Below are 17,248 nucleotides of genomic sequence, written 5' to 3'. Positions count from 1 at the left end.
CTGCCATCATGAAAAACAACATTATTGATAAATAGTTATAGTTAGAGAGATACAAGGAAGAAAACTGTTTGACCCAAAACATGGAGGAAGAATTGGGATCTTTTTTCAAATGTTATTATTTTTTTAGTTTTGCATTTTTTCTATTTTAATTTTATTACATTTAAATTTTTTATTGATTGTGCCTAAAAGTGATACGTTGGATTTGTGCCCTCACAATAATTTTTCACCAGACACAAAGTAAAAAATTCTATCATGTTTAGTATATATGACTTATTATTAAAATTAAAATACTGTGTATGTAAAGGAAATTTAAAACATCATGTAATTTGCTCTAAATCAATTCTCTAAGCCCAATAATCTATAAAGCCGCAAAAGGTCCAACCGGTAAGACGCAAATCTAAAATATATTTTTACTAGTATTTTAATCTTGCAATTCATGTAATAAATGTTTTTTATATAATAAATAAACATTTACGTTTAATTTTTCTTTAGAAAAAAAATTAATGGTGATACTGTTTGCAAGACTTTCAAAATAATTTTATAAAAATCATGAAACTTATCGTAAATAGTTGTTTGTAATTGGATGAAAATATAAAATAATTTTATAATATAGGTGCATGGTATTTTTTTTAAAAAATATTTTAACATATGAGTTAAATTATAATTAAAATTCATATTAAATAAATATTTTCAATATTATATTTTGAATTTAACTTATTTTAATTATTGATATTTTAAAAATAAATTAAAATAAAACGAAAACAATGTTAGAGTTAAGACAAGTGTAGTTTAAGATAACCAAAAAATGATTTTGAGGAAAAGGATCATGCACACGGAAAGTTAATATTGTTTTATATAATCATCTAATAAGAAATTATGTTATAAATATTAATTTTAGAAGAAATCATATATTGATTACGAGAAATGATGATTTTAGAAGTTAATATTGTTTTATATAATCATCTAATAAGAAATTAATATTTATAATAAAATTATTTAGATGATTATATAAAACAATATAATTACTCTATTTACTCTATAAGAAATTATACACACGGAAAGTTAATTTTTAATGTAATTAACAAATTTAATTACTCCATTTTTCTATCTTTTCAAACATATTTAGAAGATATTTTATTTTTTTCTTAATCTCATCGGCAAAATCATTTAAAAAGTGATAAAAAAATTACAATTTTTATGATTATTTATTCGTCATAAATCATTTAATTCATTCTAGAATTTTAATTATCATAAATTATTTAATTTTGTAATCAAAATTCACATATAAGATTTTAGTCATGTCAAATTATTTTTTAACAAAATTATTATTGAGGACAAATAAAAATATATTTTATTTTCACAAAAAATAAATTAATATAATTTTTTTTATAAAGATAAAATTAATATTTTTTAAATTTTATAGGGATATGAGAGATATTTTACCCGATAAATATTTATAGTATACATTATAGTGTATAAAATACTAGTTAATTTTAAAATTGATATAAAAAAATATCTAAGTTGTTTATGATTACATTAATATACTAGTAATAAATAATAATAATGTTGTTGGGAGAAGTTGCAATTGGGCAAAATATTTTATTCTTAGTCCACTTGAATGATTGAAGAAAGAAAGAAAGTGATAAGGAAATTGGGTATAAGTGAGGAAGGCGACACCAAGGTCCAGTAGGAAAGGGGCCAAGAAGCAGTATAAAAAGTCACGACTTTACATCGAACGGGCAAGATCAAACGATAAGAAATGAACGGAGGATAATAGTCACACATGGCGATGCGTTAGTTGATGCGTCACGTCGGTGGAATAGAATATATAGAAACGAAGATAAGCTTCCGTTTTCATAAAGTCAATAAAATCGGCAAACCCTAGTATTATTTTCTTCTCTATAGATACACAGAGATCAAAGAGAGAGAAAGAGATTCCTTTTTATCCCTTTCTCGCTCCTTCCTAGTTGTTTCGTCGACGTTGCAGAGCTTGCTTGACCCCAAACCCTTCTTCCTTTGTTTTCTTTCCTTTTTTCCACAACCAATCAGGTATCTCTTCCTCTTCGTCTTTACCACCTTCTTCTTCTTCTTCGTCAAGATCTATAACGTTTTCCTGAGTTTTTAACTTACCGCGCTTTGATTTTTCCGCGCCCTGCGATTCTCGGTATTGAATATTTTCCACGATGCCCTGCCCTCTACTCTGCTTTTGTTTTTAGGTCTAGATCTGATTCTACGCCACACTATTCTGCAACCCTTTTATTCGTTTTACGTGTTCCCTCGGTTTTCCCTCTGTTCAAGGTTTTTCCTTCTCATGTTGATTTTGCTGTTGAAAGGCTTTCTGCGTGGGATTTCCTCTTGTTTTGATGTACTTTACCGATGTTGCGGAGTAGATCTTTTACTATCTTTTGTTTTGGTGAATTTTGACTTTGTTGATCGTTTTACGGTGGATTTGTTCTTGGTAATTTACTTTGTTTTGTGTTTTTTTGCTTAGTATCTGCGTTTTGAGAGGATTTGAAATATTCTTTAGGACTGATCTAGGAGTTTGTTTGTTGTGATTATGTAGGGGTCGGTTAGTTTTGGATCTAATATAAACTTTATAAGGGGATTTGGTTTGACCGTGGCTTGATTAAAATTTGCACGAGGCATGTTTGTTTATTTTTACTTTGATTGTCAACTAGTAATCTGTTTAAGGGAGTTTATGATGTGTTGTGTCTTTATGTTGTGTTTTGCAGGTCCATGCTACTTCTTTGTCTGTATCTTGGAAGTGAGAGTAAGGCTAGGATTATTTTTACTTCGAAAGGAGAAGCGTTTTAGAAGATAGTTATGCCTACCGATGGTTAATTCAGTGCCAGATTTTTTTAGCCTACTTCAATATATTTTGTTGAGGATTTGCTATTGAATCGTAATAACTGAAGTTTAAAAGAAGGGTTTTGACTTGTGAGCTTTTTAGCGGACTGACTACTTTGGAATCATGCCTGTTTCAGGACATGAAGAGGTGTTTATTTCCTTTCTGATTTACAGCTAACTACGATTAGAGAACCATGCCAATTTGTTCTTTTTTGGATATTGATTACTTGATATTCTATTGACAGACCGGGGTAAAGTCCTATGCTGGGAAATTTAGTGGTTTAATTGCAGGTGTGCCTATCAAGAAAAGGAGGTTTCCTACGATTCAGCCTTCTTCTGCACCTGTGTCTGAGGAACCATATTCTCTCACTGAAGAAACCGAGTTACAACGTAAAGAAAATTCAAGCACTTCTCAAGGACCAACTTTACCAAATGCTGCAGGTGCACCAATCAAGAAAAGAAAGTTCCCATATCTTCAGCCTTCTTTGGAAGAGGCTTCACGTTCAGAAGAAAGTGATCCCTTGCGAAAGGAACATTCAAGCACGTCACCGGGTTCAACTCTTTCTCCCAGTTCTTCTGGTTTATCTGATGCTAATGGAATCCCTGCGCTTGAAGATAAGAAAGCAAGTACTGATGTTACCAATGCTAACATGGTTCAAAGCAACTCTTGCTTCCTTACTCCCAAACGTGAGCAATCAAATGTCAGAACTCAATCATGTACTTTGGACGTCATGGATAGCAAAGAGAAGATTCTCAGTCAAGGTAGCAATAAAAAATTGGAATCCCAAATTATCAAAGGGAATCCTGAACTCTTATTGGCTGCAAAGGAAGGTCTTGCTCTTAGCATTGGAGCTGATGTAAGCAAACAAAATGTCCAAGATATTTGTAAACAAGAGACTCCTTTAGTTTCAGGAAGTCCTGGTTTATCTTTAAGCTTAAAGGAGCACGTCTTACCAGCTGTTGCAAGTATGGAGAATGATGGGAATCGTCAAAAAACAGAGAAAGCAGAATCTGTCTCGTTGGAATTATCTTTAAGCAAAGAAGACTGTAGTACTCACAGTTTAAATACTGATGCTAAAACTGATAGTGACACAACTTGTGTTCAATCTAACAGGGCAAACTGGGATCTGAATACTACAATGGATGCATGGGAAGAATCTGGGACTGAAGCTGGCTTGGTTAAAACAAGTATTGATGGGCTGAAAATTACTGATGGTTCACTTGATGAAAAGCAGTTAGTGTGCTCTACAGGGATGACGCTGCCAACAAGTGTTGTGTCTGTAAAGCCAATGTGTGAAGAGAGTCATAAAGAAGCTTTCACTTTTCCATCTGGACCGTGTGGACAGCAGTTTAAATTTCTCGACTCAAGTATTCTATCTCTTACACCTATTCAGAAATATACTGAGGAACCCTCAAGATTATCTGTTAAGCTGAATTCTGGTAGTGCTATTCCCAATGTGAGCTTGTCAAGTTTGGCTTCAACTGTGGGTGATGCAAATACTTCTAGTTTTAGGTTGGTAAAACCAGAACCATTTGATGAGAGCTCAAAAAAGGATTTGAAGGAAGCTAATGCCTCTCCTGTGGGTTCATTAGATAGTGTTGCTGTTAAACAAGAACTTGTTCAGCCTTCCACTGCCAACTCTTCAAAGTTGTCAAATGTTAGCAATTTAATGAAAGTTGATGCTGCCTCTGTTAAACTGGAACCAAATCACGAGGGCAGTCAGGAAGGATCCAATGCTGCATTGAGTAAAATGGATCAGTTGAATAAAGATTTGCGACAAGGATCGGATAATTCTTCTCCTTCCTTGGCGATGCCAGTTATGCCAGAGACAACACAAATCTCTGCCGAGGCAGATTGTGCTCCAGTGAAACCATTGTATACAAAAGAGTTATCAACCAGTGAAAACATAGTAAGCCAGATTGAAAATTCTAGTCTTACGGATGGAGTCGATGTTGAGAAAGTTTGTCATGGTGTTTGTTTAAATGCCGAGCAGGTTACCATAGAAACAGTTGCTATGCCTATGGTTGGTAATGGTTCAAAGTTGAATGATCCTGGTCTGCAAACTTTTTCTGTTAGAACTGAGGAAGAAAATGCTGCTGATCGTGATGCTTGCAGACTGAAACTCATGAATGAGCCTCCACCTGTCCCACGAGGCAATGGTGAAGGCTGTGTAAGTGATGAAGAAAAGATAACCCTATCTACTGATATGTTAGAGGATGATTCTTACGGTTCTGATTGCGAGTCAGATGAGAATCGTGCTGTAACTATTGGTGTGGATACCGAACGGTATGTTGAAGATGATGATTATGAAGATGGTGAGGTTCGAGAACCACTGGATCCTTCCACAGCAGAAGACACCATATGTGAGGTAAGAGAAGTAGAGCATCCTGACTGTAGTAATTTTGTAAATAAACAGATGGAAAAAGGAATGGTGAGTGGCGATTGTCCCACTTCATATCAGTTGGTGGAAAATGACAATATTACTGCAATTCAAAGTGAAATAAATAATGAAGTTGTTGATATGGACATTGAAATGCATGAGAGGTCTGGTAAGGTCATTGATAAAAGTGTGTGTGTGCAAGAGTCATTGGATGATGAGAAGTCTAACATTGCTGCTCATGGTGCTAATGTTTTGCAAATGAAAGCATTAGATCTTTTAGATGGGAAAAATGTCTGTGAAGCTCTGGTGGCAGAATCACCTTCCAATCAAGCCACTAATGGAAGCCATGGGGTTGATTTCCAGTGTGCTGATGAGGTTGTCAAAACAGCTGACATAGTTAAACAAACTGACTTAGATTTTGAAACTATGGAAGTGTCTGCAAATGCTGATGATGCAGCCAAAGATGTTAATAATGGTGGTAATCCAGGGAGAATTATAGTTCTGTCTCGAGCTACTAGTTCTTCATCTCCTGGTAAAACTAGGCCCATTTCAGGCAGGTCACTGTCGTCTCGAGCTGGAAGAGATGTATTGTCTGACTCACTTGATGGGGATAAATTACACAGAGGAAGGTATAAGTTTTAGTCCTATAGATTATTTCTCTTTTATCGACCGAGTTGTTTTCTTTTGCTCAAGTCCTTTTCTTCTTATTTTGATTTTCAGAGATGAAGTTTTCATTGATGGCCCTCACAAATTTTCTAGAGAAAGACATCAAGATATCTCCCCTAGAAACTCTAGATTTAACTTTGTGCGAGGTAGAGGAAGACTTAATAGTCGATTAGACTCAGTTCGTAGTGAATGGGAATCTGACCGTGAATTTTCTGGTGAGTTTTACAATGGTCCAAGTCAGTTTCGTGGGCCCAGGCCTAAGTATGCACCTGCTTTTGCCGATACCGATATGGAGTACAATAATGTTGCACCTGATGGGTCATATGTTGGTAATGGTCGATTAGGCAGAAAGCCATTGAATGATGGTTCTTACATTGCACCGAGGAGGCGTTCACCAGGAGGAAGAGATGGCATCCAAATTGGTCATAGAAATCCAAGAAACATTAGTCCAAATAGATGTATTGGAGATGGTTCAGACTTGGTTGGAGTGAGGCATAATGATAAATTTATGAGAGGCTTGCCTGAGGATAATATGGATGCTATGTTCACCCGGTCCCAAACATTTGAGGGAATGGATGGTCGGTTTACGAGAGGGAGTAGGAATTTTTCTTCCATGCAGAGAAGGGGTCCTCCTCGAATTCGTTCCAAGTCACCCATCAGATCTAGGAGTCGCTCACCCGGTCCATGGTCATCTCCAAGAAGAAGGTCGCCTAGAAGAAGATCCCCTGATGGTTTTGGTGGACATCCAGAACTATCCCATAGAAGATCACCATTTTACAGGGTTGACAGAATGAGGTCCCCTGATCGTCCTGTTTTCCCTGCGGAGAGAGTGGTGAGGAGGCATGGCTCCCCCTCTTTTATGTCAAGACCTTCTAATGATATGAGGGACATTGATTCTGCAAGGGACCATGGTCATCCGAGGTCTGGTCGAATTTTAATCAGAAATAGGAGGTTTGATGTAGTAGATCCACGGGACCGTGCGGAAAATGATGATGAATACTTTGGGGGGCCCATGCATTCTGGTAGGTTACTTGAGCTTAGTGGTGAAGGAAATGGTGAGGATAGGAGAAGGTTTGGTGAGAGACGAGGACCTGTGCGTTCTTTCAGGCCTCCCTATAATAACAATGTTGGTGAGAATTTTCACCTTAATGCTGAAGACGGACCTAGACATTATAGATTCTGTTCAGATGATTCAGATTTTCATGAAAGAGGAGGCAACAACATAAGGGAAAGGGACTTTGACAGAAGAATCAAGGGCCGGCCAGCTAATGTGCCACCTAGAAGAACAAGAAATATGGATGAACAAGAAGAGAATTTCAGGCATGGTGGTGGTGGTGGTGGACAGGTTTGGAGTGATGACAGTTTTGATGATATTTCACGGGTGAAGAGGAAAAGATTTTGATTTCCCTCTAATCTTTTATCTATATAAAGCCTCCTGGGGAATGTTGGAGGATTATGGAATTCATATTTGCAGGTTTTTCACCTACAGAATTAGATTAGATTTATAATAATATTAGTGCTCCTTTTCCTTACTACCTACCTAGCTTTAGTTTTTAAGCCCATTGAAGTAATGATTGTAAAAGCATGCATCAAGTGTGGCCAAGATTGTAGGGGAAGATGTAATTGGGGAATGAAGGTCGCTGAACGAATGATGGAGAGTGGTGATGTGCATGCGAGGGAAACAAATGGCATTTTCGTTTTTAATAATTTAATGGAACGAAGTTATTGGTTCTTTGGACTTGCCTTTTCCTACCAGCAACGGATTATTCAGTCCGCTAAAATGATATTTACATAGACATCAAGGCAAATAAAGCATATCTATTGGAAGTACTAACTAAAATACTGTAAGAAGGGTATAAAAATAACATTAGCTGGAGTAGTAAAATCTATCAATTATTGTGTGTTCTGGCGTGTGAAGATGATACCGACTTTTAATTCATAGTCAATGGGGGAAGCCAGCCACAATGTTGTTTTCCAGCCGTCCAGGAGGACTTATTAATAACAGCGCAAGTTCCATGCTAGTTTTTAAATTATGTTTACATTACTTGTCAATTCTCAAGAGATTTTAAAAATTAATTATGATGATCAAAGCTAATTTGAAATTTAAAATATTTCTCTAGTGTATGATTGAAACATGACAATCAATCGACAGCTACTATGCCGTCCGAAATTGTTGTATTTGCTGGATTGCAGTTTGTCTTATTGTTCGTATAATAGTCTTCATCCTTTGTAGAATTATAACACGATTGGAGTGAAGCATAAACTTAGAAGACACGTCTTAATCAAAGGATCGAAGTTCGCGTTTTACATTGACTGAATAAGTTCGATGTTCAATTTGTGAGATAAATTGTCATTCTTTTTTTTCAGGACCATATTTCGCCTGCAAAATTTGTGGATAAACAGGCCAATTTACGGGTCTAAATAATAATTTTAAAAAAATAAAAATGCATCAGATTAGAAGAAAATCATCACAAACAAAAAATAACAATAACAATGGGAAAAAAAGCAAACACCATCTATTAGATTTTCAGATAACCATATCAACCACAAAAGGAATCATCATTCATCAAAACAGAACATTCACAAAGAGAAAAAAACAATTCCTAATAATTGATAAAATGGCTAACATAAACAAAAGGAATCAACATTCATTATCAAAATATTAACATGGAAAGAACAACCACAAAGGGGAAGAAATGATTCACAACAAGAAACGATAACAAGCTAAAAATTTAGTAAAAGCTTCAAGCCTTCAATGCAAAAGTAAAGGACAACAATGAAGTGACTTTGACGCGATAGTGACAAGAGAAAGATGATTATGAGCATAACGACAACAACATAAGGTGTGACCATGGACATTGGTGAGAGTGTGATTGTCAATGAAATCAGGAATGATGGTGGCCGGAGAAAGGTACGACCAGATAAGGCCAAGATCCCAAGGATGGGTGGCACACTAGGGTAGTAAGGTAAGAAAGAGGAAGAAGAGTTTGTGTGTGTTAGTGAATGGGCTGTTTAGGATTTGTGCGTGTTTTTTTTCAATCAAAATTTATGGGTTGGGCCTAATTTTGATTATGTCTATGTGACTTTAAATAAAAAAAGATTCATTATCCACAAGATTCGTGAGCTGAACAAGTCAGTCCGCAAATCCAAATCCATATATCCACTCCTAACTAAACACTCGCTTTGTACACTTACACTTGTGCATACACTTACTTTATACACACCTTTAGATTAGTGAATTGTGTGCGTTAAATAGGAATAATTTATAAACATATTAAAGGAGACACGAAATAAACACATTTTACGATATTTAATTATATTACTTTTTAACTTTTACATATTACATTTATTTTAATTGAAATAAAATTTATAATATAAATAAAAAATACTATTATCAAATAATGATGATCCACGTATCTTGATAAGAAATAAATAAATATATATGACCCATTATAAGAGATGGGGTTTTTATTTTTATTTATAGGTTAATGAATTAAGAGTAAATTACGGATTGAAGATAAAGTGTAAAATAAGTTATGTACATTAACGGTTAGTTATAGTGTATCAAAATCCGCTAAGCGAGCTTGGGCGTGCTAAACGCGAGAAGAGACAACATCCTCGTTGGACCGGCTGGTCGCGTCTTGAGCGCGTTGATCTCTGACTTATCCTCTTCTAGGGTTTTGCATCCGTTAAGCGATCTAGCTGTCTCGCTAAGCGAATGAGGTTCGCTTAGCCAATCTGTCTTGTTAAGCGAGTTCATCAGCAACTTTTTACACCTTCTATTTTTTAGTCCACAAACTGAGTTAAATTCAACATTAGATCACAAAAATGAAGTTTCTACTTTATAAATTCACACAAGAATGAAGATATTTACAATTTCCACAAAAAGAACCATAAATTGGAGACACATTACTATTTTCTTACAAATTTTCAGTACACTAATAACTCATGAATAAAAATTAACAGTAACAAGTTTGACAATATCATTTTGAATGATTTGATGCATTATGTTCCCATGAAAAATGACCTATATTGTGTGTTTTGTTTGTTGGTAGCATGAATTCCAAGATTGTTCAACGGGCAAGTATTTGAGAGGAAGCTTCAAAATGAACATAGGTTGAGAATTGGACTTTAATTTTATGAATGTGATGGAGAATGAAAAATGACTTTTTTTAATTAGTGAGAATTAAAGTTTGTGTCAAGGATTTATAATAATTTATACATTATATTCAATTAACTGAGTTACAATCTTTTGATGAAAAATGACTTGTATGCCAATGTAAGTGGCAATGACAAATTATAAAGTGTTAACCTTATGCATTGGGTATTTTTTTTTTTTTAAGAAAGACTTCTAAGACAATGCAAATAGCATTATTGAAAAAGATTGTGTTGAGAATGACATGTTAACTTCTGGACAAGATACAAGTCGAAAATAACTTCTAAATCAATGTAAATCGCACTATTGACTATCGAGAAGGACACATCAATGTTATGGATTAGATAGAGAATGAAAAACAATTTATAAATAAATGTAAATGACAATATTGAGAATGATGCATTAACATTACAGATGTGGTAAAAAATGATAAATGACTTTTAAGCAAATATAAGTAGTAATATTGAGAATAACACATAATGATGTGTTACACGTTATAGCTGCGAGATAGACAACGCAAAATGACTTCCAAGTGAATATAAAACGATAGTAAGAATGGCTAATTATAACGCATGAACGTTAAAGATGTGATAAAAAATGAAAAAAAAAATGTTAGATTCACCAATAAATATAAATATTCATCTTCTCTTATTCTTAAAAAAAATAAAAATCTCTACACACCCTCCGCAAATAAGACTAGTTTTATCATATATCAATATCACCAAATAAGCATTTTAGGATCACTTCTCATATTAAAGTATGTAAAAATGATGTAAATTTTTTTAACAAGAGAAGTAGAATTGTGTATTGATTTTGATGTTCGTGTTGTTTTCTCTCTCGTTATTATGCCATGAAAATTTTTAGCAAAAAATAATATAAAAACTTTTACACTCTTATTATATTTATTAACGTCAAATATTTTTTTAGAGATATTAGCAACATATTTTTTAACATTCTATTTTAATTATAATCTCTATCATTAATTTAAAATCATTAACGAGTTGTGTTTGTTATTTAATAAATCACATTTATAATTTTCAATAAAATTTACTAACTACTAATAAAAAATCTCAGAAATTAAAATATTGTGAACTCATTTATTGTTTTAGTATTATTTTATTTTGTAAGATTAAGTTTTAAAAATTTTATTTTAATCTTTTATATTTTTAAAAGTTTTATTTTCATCATTTAAGTGTTTTTTAAAAGTTTCATTTTTATCTTTTATATTTTCGAAAGTTAATTTTAAATTTTGAAATAGTTAATTTAAGATAATAGCCACTAAACTATGTTAATATCCTTTTAAAAATGCATATAAACATTTACTTTCCTGATCATCTTTTTTAGTGAATTAATTTCATAACAACTATAACATAAATAATCATCAATCACTCAATATTAATTTCATAACAACTATAACGTCCAAGATAGATCTGTGAGCAAAATGAGAAGACAAGAAATATAAAAAAAAATATTATAATAAATATGTCCCTAATCACAATCATTTAAATGATAAATTTATCTCTTTATCTCAGGTAAATTATCTTATCAATGTAGACAAACCAAAGTTAACCACAAGAACTATTATACTCTTTAATGCGGATTACAGATTGAGGGACAAACCCGTAATTAAACTAAAACTTTTAAAATTTAACCTATCAAAATAAAACTTTTAAGAAGACAGAAGATGAAAATAAAATTAAAAGATAAAAAAATCCACATAGATTCTTCTGGGGCAGCCGGAGGCAGAGAGGCATAAGAAGATAATTGGAAGATTGAAGAAGGAGTGATTGTAATCTGGAAGGATGAGGAGTACTATTGTTTTACGATTGGGAAGACGTGCGCGTATTCCATTCCAACGAGCATTAGCAACGCAGAGTAACAATAATAACACTCTGGTGTTTATCCCTCTCCCTCGCTGCCTCAGCGCAACGCGGTCGTTTCACTTTCAGCGCAATTCACCGTTTGGATTCTCCAGCGGGCATGGGCAACGCAGGAGCATGTTCATCCAAACGCAGCCCACGCCAAATCCCTCGTCTCTCATGTTTTATCCCGGCAAGCCCGTCATGGAAGTTGGAAGCTCCGACTTCCCAAACCCTCGTTCTGCAATGAACTCTCCCCTCGCCAAATCGCTCTTCGCAATCGACGGTCTCTACTTTTTTCTTTCCTTCCTTCTCTCTCTCTCTCTCTCTCTTTTTTTAGGGTTTCAATCTGATTCCTCTGTGCTTGTTCTTGTTGTGCAGGCGTTACTCGCGTTTTCTTTGGATCTGATTTCGTTACCGTTACGAAATCGGAAGAGGCTGCGTGGGAATTCCTCAAGCCTGAAGTCTTCGCCGCCATTATGGATTTCTACTCCTCCGCTCAGCCTCTCTTTTTAGATTCTCAAGCCGCCGCGGCCATGGATACAGCTATTCACCAAGTAAGCATGCATTTCCACGTAATTCCTAAGGATAGTTTGTTAGGTGTTTTTTGTACCAGTCAGAATTAGAGTTGTTTCTCTTTTGTAATTCAGGTATTAAAGATTTACATTAGAAGTCAGCATAGGCTACTAAAGGGAAAATTTAAACCATTTTTTTTATCAGCAAAAGTAAGATTATAATATATATAGTAATAATATCAGTACAAGGGGTACTGTTGTATATACATCATAGCACCATATTATGCAGAACTATGGTGTCCTAATACAAGCTATACAACAAGAATTAAGTAAGTAACCATAGATCTGACTGGAAGCTTGGTGCCCTGTTCGATTCCAAAAGTTAATTCTTGGAGGTTTGTTTTAATTGGAGCTTTGTTTGAGCTATGCAGTGCACACTAATAAGTCTTGGAATTTTGGGCTTAGGCCTAATTCAATTCCAAAAGCTAATTCTTGAATTAAGGGTTGCCCCTCACTTGTATAAACCATTTTTACCAGTTCACTAATCAATGTGAGATTTCTAACACACTCCTTCACGTCAAGGACTGGACATCTCAAGTATGCGGGTGATCCAATAACAGTATGATAAGCCTAATAACAATTAGTAGGATAAATTCTGATACTATCTTAAAATTTTGGATTTAGTCTTAAGTCAACTCCAAAAGTTAGCTCTTGAGGTGTTGATTGTTCCTCACTTATATGTACTATTTTGGTCATATTTTTAACAAAGATCTTAGTTAATCACATTATTTTAGTTAGCATGCATAGTGAATCTTAGTTAATCTTTTTTTTTCCCGATAGAAATAAGAAAAAAGGAAAAAATTATTATTTCAATACGACCCGCCCAACTCAACCCAATATTTATAGTAATATTTATGGTAAAATAAAAGTGATTTCTACTTCATAGGATCTCATGTCTCAATTAAGAGGAGTCATGGAAAGAACAAGTTCGAAATCTCGATCAATTCCTTTTTCAAATCGTGCAGCAGCTGTGTGAACTCTTCCCGCGTGCCATAAATGGCCTACAAATAGGAAGAGTCCTAGAACAAAATGAGAAGCAGCTAACCAACTTCTAGGAGAAACATATTTTTAAGACTTTGTAAAATGGTCCAAGTTTGTCTTACTCATGGAGTACATAGGAAGTTTGAGAAGGCGAAAACTAAATGGTACATATACATTTTTCCATATAGGATGATTCTGAAACAGTTGCAATGATCAAGGAATTGTTAGAGACTCGAATTCGACCTGCAGTGCAAGATGATGGCGGGGACATTGAATATAGAGGTTTTGACCTGTAAGTTCCGTTTAAATTTTTGTTATTTTGGTTTTGATCATGTATATATTATAGACTGACTTTTATAGAACCAGAACAGAAAAGTAGGTAACAAGATGGTAAAATATTAACTTCATTGCAGAGTCCTAAGGAAAGTGGTAGTATGAAAACATATATCTCAAAGTCCCAGGAAATTCTGGAGTTGTTGTCATGGCTTTCCCCCCGAATCTAAAACATCCATTCTATTATTTCCCTCCCAATCTCTTTTAATCCGTAACATCCATTTTATTATTTCCCTCATATTCTTTATATACACTGTCAACTGTTCTGACTAACTAACCTACTGTCAGTCCAAGTGAATTGTCAAAAGAGCTGTTATTGATACTGGTGTAACTAATTGTTAATACTTGGACCAATTATCTTACTGATATTTTACTGACTTGTTTTTTATGTTGTGTTTTTCTCCAGAGATACTGGAATAGTAAAACTTAGAATGCAAGGGGCATGCAGTGGCTGCCCAAGTTCATCAGTGACTCTGAAATCAGGCATTGAAAATATGCTGATGCATTATGTTCCTGAGGTAACAAGTTTGACAATATCTTTTTATGATGAGTATAATGCATTTATTATTTTCATTATACTTGATAGAAGTAGAATTGATTAGAATCTTGAACATTATCTTCCTTTAGCATTGAAATTATTTGCATGTTCTATTATTCATGCTCTCAAGTTAATTAAGTCTATATTACAGTGGTAAAGTTAGGGAACCAATTAATTAACTTGTAAAATTTGCTAACTGTATTGTACACCTTTGAATTAGATAGAAGGTAAGCCTTGGTGCTAGGACAAGTTTGTTGCCTTGTGACCTAGAGGTCACAGTTTCAATTCCTGGAAATCTATGAAGCACCAACACCGACACGGACATCGGACACGTGGACACTTGTAATGTCCAAAATATAGAACGTAGTACGAGTGTCGTGTCGGTGTCAGACACTGACACGGACGCGTGTCGAACACCGAACACGGTAAGGGGCTGGAGTGTCCGTGCTTCATAGCTGGAAATAGCCTCTCTGCTTGTGGGAGTAAGACTATGTACCTCTACCATCCCTAGACCCTACTTAGTGAGAGCCTCATTTACCAGGTCACCTCTTTTTGGAGGACAAGCCTTATAGTGCAATGATAAGATTGCTGTGTTGTGACCTGGGGGTCTTGGAAACAACCTATCTACTTGTGGGGGTATGGTTGCATACATCTACCTTCCTTGGATCCCATCAGCTAGGGCATTATACATTGGGTCACCCTACACTATGAATTGGATTTGCTATTATCTTATGTGACTACATCTAAGCTGTGGAATATGGATTACACATACCTATTACAGAGATCATGCATAATCCTAAATTTCATCAATAATGTGTCATTTGGATCTTTTTGAGTTTAATAGATATGCATTGTTAGTGTAAAAGTTTTTATATTATTAACTAATAAAAAATCATTGTTGATATCATATGACTTTTAAGATAATTATTGTAAAAATCAACAAATTTATGATATATAATTGTGTAAGAAAAATTTATACTGTGAGTGCATATATTAATCATTCTATCTTTTTACCTTGTATCGTCTAATTTGTAGAAAAATATATTAATCATTGAATGTTTATTCAAACAGCATTAATAAAATGAATTCCGATTTATATGTATAATTCATTTATACTATATTTACTTAAACATTATTTAATGCTGCTTGCTACATTTTCAGGTCAAAGGTGTGGAACAAGAATTGGATGCTGAGGATGATGGAGCAGCATTAAGTGGAGAAATTAAATAGTTGAACTTTTTTTTGTTTTTTCTCAAAATTGCTACTTGCATTTAGTCTCTTCATGCATGCATTTTCGCACTCAACAGAGACTTAGAAGTACAACAGCAGTACATGATGGAAACAAAAAAAGGTGTGAGTCTACACAAAAAATATATTGAATAAGTCGTGAGTTGGATACATTATAGTATGGCATGAAATCATCGTTCCATGCTAGTTGGATCTTCCTGACATAGATGAAAGTAATTTATGACACGATGCCATTACAGAGATAGGGTGTACTGTACCTTATTCTTTTCGGCCTGCTTGGCTATGATTCTTGTTTTTTTCGTTGTAGTTGGGTTTTTACAAGAGTACTAGGCATTGTTTGCCTGTTGCCTCTGTCTCAGACACGCCTTTATTTATATCGTCATGTGGTTATAACTTGCGATTTCCTCCTTTTAGGGTTCAAATAGATGGATTTGCATATCAAGGAGAACAGAAAAAAGGCATGCATGGATCGTTGTTCTTTTATCGCCTGTTATTGGATTGGTCTCCGTATAGCTCTACACATGGTTTTATTAATTGCATGACAGCCAACAGTGGCCAATCATGTATAAGGCGTCACTTGTCTCTAGTTAAAAACTCGACTACTTCCCTCATTATTAATGTTACTTTCATCCCACATTTTCAACATCTCTCATGCATGGCGTATTTTTAGGCATTAAATGTTATTTTACTGAACTAATTAAATCTTTTGTTTTGAATCAATGGTGCAAATGTGAGTTTGGTTTGTAGATAGCAATATCAACTGATACATTTTTTCCCTATCATTACGCTGAAAACTCAACATCTTATGTTTTTGAGATACTACTGTTACTCTTAGTGATACTGATTTTCAATATATCGATAGACATATTTTTAGACAACTAGTACCATACCGGGTGACTTTCATGCTTACACGTTTTAAAAGTAAGAAAACAATGAAATATATATTGAATTTACCAAGTTCATTGCTGTTTAAGATATTGTTGTTTATGTCGTTAATATATTATTTATAAAAGACTAACCTAATTAAAAAATTGAAACAAATAACATATTAAAATGCATTCAAATAGATACATTGAAGAGGAATTGTAGAAGTGTGATTTGGAACATCACTTTGACATCGTCGTATAATAAATTGATCTAATAGAAATATGTGAATTGATTAAAGTGATTTTGTTTATTTAGAAAATAAAAGACTAAAAGTATTTTTTAAACTTATTACATAATAGCTATTTAAAATAAAACAAAAAGTGATGATTGTTAATAAATATGGAAACAAAGCGGGAAGAGATGGGTATGTCCTTTCAATATGGTCCTCATTCCTATTTCAATTCTCAATATGATACAAATTTTGTAAATATTCCAGTCTTTGGCGTTGGGTATACTCACCCTATCTCCATCCTCGACCATAAAAAATGATTGTTACTTTCAACAATGTATTTGTACATATTTTTTTTTTCTCATTTCAAATGTTGTTAAATTGAATAAATCATAAAAACACAATGATTCATAACATAAACTCAATTTATTACAACAATGAAGATGCCAAGTCTCAACCTAAACTTGATCTAAGCGGGTATTCTTTCTCAATTTAGGCCAAGTTTGACTGAGTATTTGCAAGTATGAGAATTCTTATCATCCCTAATTTTGGAGTTCTTTAAAAAATA

General features: G+C 34.0%; 2 protein-coding genes across 5 annotated transcripts; both read left to right on the top strand.

The window, feature by feature from the left end:
- Positions 1-1,861: 1,861 nt before the first annotated feature.
- Positions 1,862-7,626, top strand: LOC100803295 (uncharacterized). Of its 4 annotated transcripts, XM_041013487.1 has the most exons (5): positions 2,116-2,458; positions 2,564-2,642; positions 2,733-2,995; positions 3,093-5,857; positions 5,949-7,626. In XM_041013487.1, exons 3-5 carry the CDS (start codon positions 2,972-2,974, stop codon positions 7,294-7,296), a joined length of 4,137 nt encoding a protein of 1,378 aa, XP_040869421.1. In that variant the 5' UTR covers positions 2,116-2,458; positions 2,564-2,642; positions 2,733-2,971; the 3' UTR covers positions 7,297-7,626. The 4 variants fall into 4 exon arrangements, with proteins under 4 accessions (XP_006606559.1, XP_006606560.1, XP_040869421.1 ...); XM_006606496.4 differs by lacking the exons at positions 2,116-2,458; positions 2,564-2,642 and adding an exon at positions 1,862-2,049; XM_006606497.4 differs by lacking the exon at positions 2,564-2,642 and having other exon boundaries at positions 1,862-2,164.
- Positions 7,627-11,731: 4,105 nt separating this feature from the next.
- LOC100804713 (nifU-like protein 4, mitochondrial) lies at positions 11,732-15,930 on the top strand. The gene is made up of 5 exons (XM_003556501.5): positions 11,732-12,195; positions 12,291-12,466; positions 13,654-13,757; positions 14,205-14,316; positions 15,498-15,930. Exons 1-5 carry the CDS (start codon positions 11,853-11,855, stop codon positions 15,564-15,566), a joined length of 804 nt encoding a protein of 267 aa, XP_003556549.1. The 5' UTR covers positions 11,732-11,852; the 3' UTR covers positions 15,567-15,930.
- The last annotated feature ends 1,318 nt before the right edge of the window (positions 15,931-17,248 follow it).

The sequence above is a fragment of the Glycine max genome, chromosome 20, assembly GCF_000004515.6.
Source record: "Glycine max cultivar Williams 82 chromosome 20, Glycine_max_v4.0, whole genome shotgun sequence".
In the NCBI taxonomy this organism is placed as follows: Eukaryota; Viridiplantae; Streptophyta; class Magnoliopsida; order Fabales; family Fabaceae; genus Glycine; species Glycine max.
The sequence above is the reverse complement of the archived record's forward strand: the minus strand, read 5'-3'. Positions and strand labels throughout refer to the sequence as shown.